This window comes from Bison bison, unplaced genomic scaffold, assembly GCF_000754665.1.
Source record: "Bison bison bison isolate TAMUID 2011002044 unplaced genomic scaffold, Bison_UMD1.0 scf7180017864174, whole genome shotgun sequence".
In the NCBI taxonomy this organism is placed as follows: domain Eukaryota; kingdom Metazoa; phylum Chordata; class Mammalia; order Artiodactyla; family Bovidae; genus Bison; species Bison bison.
The window spans coordinates 1,449,729-1,457,194 of record NW_011494746.1 but is presented as its reverse complement, the minus strand read 5'-3'; the positions used below and the strand labels follow the sequence as shown (position 1 = coordinate 1,457,194).

Here is a 7,466-nt window from a genome sequence, read left to right as displayed (position 1 = left end):
TCAGCTTTCTTCACAATCCAACTCTCACATCCATACATGACCACTGGAAAAACCATAGCTTTGACTAGACAGACCTTTGTTGGCAAAGTAATGTCTCTGCTTTTTAATATGCTATTTAGGTTGGTCATAGCTTTTCTTCCAAGGAGCAAGCATCTTTTAATTTCATGGCTGCGGTCACCATCTGCAGTGATTTTGGAGCCCAAGAATATAAAGTCTGTCACTGTTTCCATTGTTTCCCCATCTATTTACCATGAAGTGATGGGACCAGATGCCATGATCTTAGTTTTCTGAATGTTGAGTTTTAAGCCAACTTTTCACTCTCCTCTTTTACTTTCATCAAGAAGCAATTAGTAGTTTTGTCTTACTATTAGGAATCCTTTTAAGAGAAATATACATTGAAGCAGGATGATATGCAATTTAGGGTTTGCTTTAAAATAATCCAGTGGAGAAGGGTAGACAAAGAGTGGGGTACAGATGAAACAAAATTGGCTGTGTGTTGGTTATCGAAACTGGGTAATACATACATGGGAGTTCATTATACTCTTCATTTTACTTTTGTACATGTTTAACATTTTCCATTAAAAAAAAAAGGGTGTTCCCAGAATGGTAATATGTGGAGCTTCTGATAAAATGGGAGTTCATTATGCTGTTCATTTTATTTATATTATATATATATCAGTATATTTATTTGTACTGATAAAAGCAAATAAAAGTATATTTATTTTTACCAATAAAAACAAATATAAAACCTTCTGTATAAGGACATAACTTCAACCCAACCCCCACACTATTCCTCCAGATAAAATCCTGCTGAATAGGAACTCACTAGCAAAAGTTACAAAGCACCGTAGTGAGAGTAAGCAGATAGAATAAATACTAGAATTAGACCCCTAACCCTTTAGGGTAATAGTAACATTAGAAACCATAAAGTAAGTATATGCCAGTGAATTTAAAAAGCAAATGAAGTAAACTAGAAAAAGAATAATAATATAAAAAATACCCTAGGCAAATTTAGAAACCACGTAATCAGAATTTCTAGGAATGAAAAATGTAGTTCTTAAATTTTAAAACTCAAATGATTAAGTTAGACAGCTGGTTAGACTGCCTGTAAGAGAAAATCAGTTAATTGGAAGGTAAATCTAAAAAATTGGGAGAACAGTGTTGCAAGCTAAAAATGCATCATGTGCAAATTAGAAAATGAACTTATGGTTGCTGGAGAGTGGGGGAGGGATGGTTAGGGAGTTTGGGAAGGTCATGTACACACTGCTATATTCAAAATGGATAACCAACAACTAGAAACAAAAAAAACATGAAACACTTTATTTAATGGATTCATAGAACTCCTTCACTCTCGTTACAGAGTACTCATGTTATTCAAGTCCTCACAAAACATTTACATGTCCTTTTGTTGCAGTCCAGTTTGGTTGAATATTAATAATAAAAATAGCCTATACCCTTCCATCAAGTTTGGAAATTAAGATGGAATGGTTGACTTGCCCTGTATCACCACTCCCAATTTAAATATGCTCATGTGAACTTCTATTTTTAGGTTAACAGTAGATCCCATGGTAAGTTTTATAAAATACTAAACTGGCCAAAAATGTTAGTGGGCTTCCCTGGTGGCTCAGTGGTAGAGAATCAGCCTCTTAATGCAGGAGACATGGGTTCAATCCCTGGGTCAGGAAGATCTCCTGGAGAAGGAAATGGTCACCCACTCCAGAATTCTTGCCTGGGAGATCCCATGGACAGAAGAGCCTGGCGGGCTATCATCCATGGGGTTGCAAAACAGTCTGACACAACTTAGCAACTAAGCAACAAAGATGTCAGTGGTAGCCTGTCATAGCTGTTTTCTAGCCCACAGGATTATGCCTGACACAGAATAATAAAGCAATAAATACAACACTTCTCAGAAGAATGAATGCCATTAGTTACATATTCACCTGTTGTTTCTTCACATATTGAAGGGTCTAAGGCTTGCATTCCTATTAAATTTAGTTACAAATAGGGCAAAATATGTTGATAGAAATAACATTAAACAGTTAAATATGGCTAAATTTGCAAATATTTGCTGAATCATTTGTTCCTTTAGCTATTAAAATAGAATGAAAAATTAAACAATTAAAATTTTCTAGAGAGTAGTCACATGTATGCTCAGTCATGTCCAACTCTTTGTGACCTCATGGACTATGGCCCACCAGGCTCCTCTGTTCATGGGATTTTCCAGGCAAGCATACTGGAGTGGATTGCCATTTCCTCCCCCAGGGTATCTTCCCAACCTGGGGATTGAACCTGTGTCTCCTGAATTGGCAGGTAGAGTCTTTGCACCCCCTGGGAAGCCTCTGTTGAATACTCTTATGTACACAAATCTAGACACCAGGGCAGAAATAGGAGTGTGGTGCAAGATTCAGTTCTGGCCCTGAAGGTGTTTATGGTTTATTTTACCTAAAACTTCAAGTTATAGTGTTCACCTCAAGATAAGGGGGAATGCCTATATGGAATCATGCAAAGAAAAACCCTGGAGTTTCATTAAGTGCTAAATAGGAAACATGAACACATGAAGAATTTGATAATTTAAACATTTCATATGAAATAGCTACTTTAGTTCAACCTAAATTTAGTTCCTTAGAAAAACCTAATCTTGTATATTGTTTTTTACAGTTTGGATTATAGGTTTTGAATACTTGGGCAGGAATGTAGGGGATGTTGATAAAATAGTTGGTGTTTGTAAGAGGAATAAATAAGTATAGACACATTTTAACTAGTTAATTTGCATTAACTTCTCTTTGCTTAGAAGGAGTAAGGAGAATATACTAACTAAACTTTCTTGGAGAGGAAAGTTTTTTGAACACTCAACATCAGTAGCTGGTCATGCCACTGTGTGCCCCCTCATTTGGCCTTCTGTGAGATAAAAGGAGAGGGACAGGAAAACTCATAGAGATGCTCACAACAGCAACAGGAGTATTATCCAAGAAAAGCGAGAGGAGAGATGCTGTTTTGATGAGTTGAGAGAATTTATAAACACAGAATGTACCTTAAATGGACCATACCCTGGCCAATAATCCTTACCCTAAGAAAATTCAGCTTCCATCCCATTCTGTCTTTTTGGGTTATAGTGATGTATCTGATTCTTACCTGGAAATCTTTACAGCTCAGAAATCTCCTGTCCAGATTCCTTGAGGGCTTCAGTATTACAAATTACTTACTTTTATTATAGAATTTTTCACCTTCATTGTTGTAATTCTTACTTATCTCTTTACAAATGAACTTTTTAGCTGTGTAACTTCAGGCAAGTTACTTAATCTCTCTATTTTCTTTGCTGTTAAATATAAACTATATCAGCTTCTTAGAGCTGTGAGGATTAAATGAGAGAATTCCTAGCATGGATTAAACAAACACTTGGTAAAAAAAACAAAAAAAGCTATTATTATCATGATCTTTCCTTAGTTAGTCTGAGGTCTTAGAGGGTAGTACTCTCATATTGTTCTTTGTATCTTCCTCATGTGCTTATCTGCATTGGCCCAGCATCATTCAAAATTGTTTAATATTGTTGCCTGATTTCTTGAGTCTTGATGGTATATAAAAGGCACCTGTTTTCAACTGGGTTTTCTTACATGGTTTCAGTGGAGGTACTTTTGGACTCCAAAAATATTTTATTCAGGTTTTATCTGTAACTTTTTTTAAAACTAAAAAGAAAAAAAATCTAATTTGTAAATGCAAGTGTTATAACGCAGAACTTTTAGTATTAAGGGATCTTACTGTACTAGGCAAGGTAAGGCAACGCAAGGTTTAATCGCCAAATCTTGTCCGACTCTTTCGACTCCATGGACTGTAGCCTGCTAGGCTCCTCTGTCTATGGGATTTTACAGGCAAGAATGCTGGAGTGGGTTGCCATTTCCTTCTCCAGGTCATTTCTCTTTGATTGAAGGTTATCCTGATATTAAAGGCTAAACTGTTAAAAATAAAAACAAACTACAAAACAAGAATTTGCTGCCATTTGCAAATATTTTTCTGCATAAATTTTAATAGTATTCAACCAAAACAAAATACAAAAATACATAGAAGTCTGTAGCAGCTGTAGGAATGTAGCTGACACATATAATTCTTGCTTTCTTTGCTTTGTATCAATCAGAAGAGCCTTATATTCTAATGACTGATTTTATAATAAATTCATTTTGTAAATTCAAATAAAAATACATCTACTCGAAGTATGGGTTTATCTGCTACTTTTGTAAAGAACCCATTTCTGTATTTTAGGCTAAGGATGAATGTTTGACAGGCTACAACTGACAGCCTTTGGCTAATTACAAACCAGTTTGGTTTTCACATAATTGTACACTTAAAAGAGTAAAGACTTTATTGCTTTAAGAATACTTTGAAACCACTGACACATATGTGAAGTGTCCTATCTCTCCTAGTCAGATGACTGCCACTCTTGCTTTTGCAGAGGCCCCGCTGGAGTAAGAGCCCAAGCCCTGGATAGGGATGGGAATCTCATAGAAGATTTTGTGTTTGATGGAGGCGTTGGGGATATTGGAAATCGCATTCTTCATGTGAGGAATGCACCTTCCCCTGCTGCCACTTCTTCCCTTGCGATTTCTGGAATGATTGCAGATGAAGTGCAACAAAGATTTAAATTGTAAATAATGAAAGGAACTAGGTATGCATTGTGATCTCCATGTTCAGCAACAAGAATTTACTAACCGCATTCTTTAAGAAAACTGGTTTAAAATGTCATTTTTAGGTATACCATTTAAATAACCACTGAATTTTTAAAATTAGGTAACATAGAAATAATATATTTTTAAAGTCTGTGCTCTTTAAAAAGGTACAGTTGTATCTTTCCTTCTGACTTTGCTAATGATCTGTCCTCATGAGATTTGGCTTTTTTGGAATTTCTGGGAACTGTAGCATGAAAAGTGATTATTCCCTTAACTTTTTAGTTTTATAATATCTAAGTTTCTTTTGTCTTGCCTTGACAAGAAAATATATTGTAGATTGAAAACTTCCTTTTAATTTCAAAGAGTCATAAAAAAAAAAAAGCTCACATTATTTAGAGCAACAGTAATTGGGAATTTTAAATTATTGATTAAAAATACATGAAATTTCACATTTTGAAGTAATTTGAGTAAGATTCTATCTAATCTGTGTTTGTAAAAAATAACTTTGCAAAAGAAATTCAAAGTATTTATTCTTCTCAGTTTCTTACAATTGACCCAGTTAATCTTGGGTCATCCGTAAATCTTAACAACAGTCCTCTATGGGTGTTTTGTTTATTCTTCAGTCTTCTGTGGTCAAAAAAACAGAAGAACTTAGAATCTTGACACTGACATACAGAACTTTGTAATTTAAAATGGTATTTACCTCTTATATCTCTAGTCTTCAGTTACACCAAGGTTCTCAAATGTTGACCCAGATCACTAATGATTCATGCCTACTTGACTTTTCTGGAATCCTATAGATCTTTATGAGGATATTTCTTCATTTTGAGGAAATACCTAATTTTGAGGCATTCACTTTTGTAAACCGCAAAAGTGCCTTACAATCATGTGTATTTCAAGAGTATTTTAAATTGTTGCCCAGTGCCATATTGTCTACTGTGTACTATATATTATATGTGTGTGGTATCTATTGAAATGATTCTTATAGTTCAGAATGTTAGAAAACAGAAATATAAATGGAAATGTAGTAGAATATGAGGAATGTTTTATTACAGAACCACCAATTAGGTGAGACATTTTCATCCATTCCCTCAAATATACTCTCTCCGGATTAATCTTCTAGTCTTAATTTTTTCTTTCCACTCATCTCTAAAACTGTGTGATGGATGAGTTAGAAAAATGAGCATTTTGGTAAATAGGAAAACTTATTTATTTTCTTCCTTTTCACTTCAAGCCAATGATTACATCGATTGAGCTACCTCATTAATTAATTTGAAAGGCTACACATCGTCAGCTCATGTTCCAGAATAGCACATCCAGGTAAATTGATTAGGTAGTTATTTGACACTTGGAATGAGCATACATACTGAAAACAGTTGGAAAGTATTCACAGAGGAAACAAGCCCTAATGATTCTTTATAAAAACTGGTTCCTCCAAGAAATGTAACACACAGGGTATTTTCTGTATCATTACAAGACTATTTGGAGATGGAAAATATTCAGTTCTCTATTTTATTGACAGTAAGATTGTATATACACTAAGCTGTGAAAGACTGAAATTATAAAAATAACTATCCTATTTAAAGCAATGCTCATTCCATTTGGATTTTTACTATGCCTCCAAAAAATTGTGAAAAAATTATTGAAAGTGTTTTGAATGTGTAGATTATTCTAGTTGTAAAACATTTTGTATTTGTCAATAGAGTCTTATTGTGGAATAATGCTACAATATTTAAGTTTTTTGTATTTCTAAGACAGAAGAAATGTATATTAATATTAAAAATATTTTATGAGCCTTGGTTTTGTGAACATAATTTTTAGTTTCATAAAAACTCTTGATTCAATATTTGCCTGGCAGGGGAGATACCTACACGAAGGTGGTTTTTCCAGTGTGCAGCTCATCTGTTTTACACTGGATATGCTGATCCTTGCAGTTTCCCCAAATGTGGGAAACTTGGCTGCATAATTTGTGGTAGTGGGGGACTGTGTTCACTTTTTCCCCTGTTTTTTTTTTTTTTTCTGTTTTAATGATAGAGATCCCTCAATAACATTTTCTAGGGGTCCAGTGGTTTGTGTTTATCTAATACTGAAGATAACCTTTAGTGCATCATCCATTTAACATGGGTACTGAATGGTGGTGAATGTGATACAGGACATGGAGAAATAAAGATTTTTTTTAAAAAATTTCTGATTCATATAAACTTTATGTTTGAAACAGAACTATTGTAGGATTTAGATAGCAGTCAATTAAAAAAAAAGCTTGTACTTGTGTATAATATAAAAATGAGGTAGAGTAGTTTGTATTTTGGGTAAAAAGTGGAGCACTTTCCTACCATGCTGTGCTGTGCTAAGTTGCTTCAGTTGTGTACAAAAATGGCTTTCCATTTGGTAGTGGTGGCAATATCTAGCTGACACCAGTATCATCTTCATACACAGAGTCCCAGGGAACATTATAGTGCTTTCTCCATGGGGAGGGGGGCAATAAATAAATCATCTTGGAATTTTATACAAAATTATCGTTCCTCTTGGGAAGACATCTTTGGTATGCTGTCTCTTACAGGGGATTGAGGTTCTGGTCATGAGACTGTCATAATGGTTATAGGGCAAATGATCTGTCTTGAGTGCCTGCTCCAACTTCTTTCCAGCAGGTGGACTGTAAGAAGACCAGAGTTAGCTACAGCAATGGACCATGAAAGTGAGTGACAACTACATTTATTGTTTCTTGTGGCATAGTTTTGGTTTGCTACTGACTGGCAGCTCTTGTAGCTTTAAATAAATTGAAGAAGTAGAAGAGAGTAAATGGGAGAA

At 34.7% G+C, this 7,466-nt stretch overlaps 1 protein-coding gene across 2 annotated transcripts in view; it reads left to right on the top strand.

The window, feature by feature from the left end:
• The window catches only part of L2HGDH (L-2-hydroxyglutarate dehydrogenase), a 55,340-nt gene extending 48,080 nt beyond the window's left edge, over positions 1-7,260 (top strand). The window contains exons 10-11 of one of the 2 annotated variants that reach the window (XR_825487.1): positions 4,445-5,978; positions 7,219-7,260. Coding sequence is in view for 1 of the 2 variants with exons in the window: in XM_010842252.1 (XP_010840554.1) it covers positions 4,445-4,640 (196 nt within the window). In the remaining variant the exon portion in view is untranslated. Of the gene's footprint in view, positions 1-4,444; positions 6,452-7,218 lie in introns of those variants that run through there. The other variant, XM_010842252.1, reaches the window with a different exon arrangement.
• Positions 7,261-7,466: the final 206 nt, after the last annotated feature.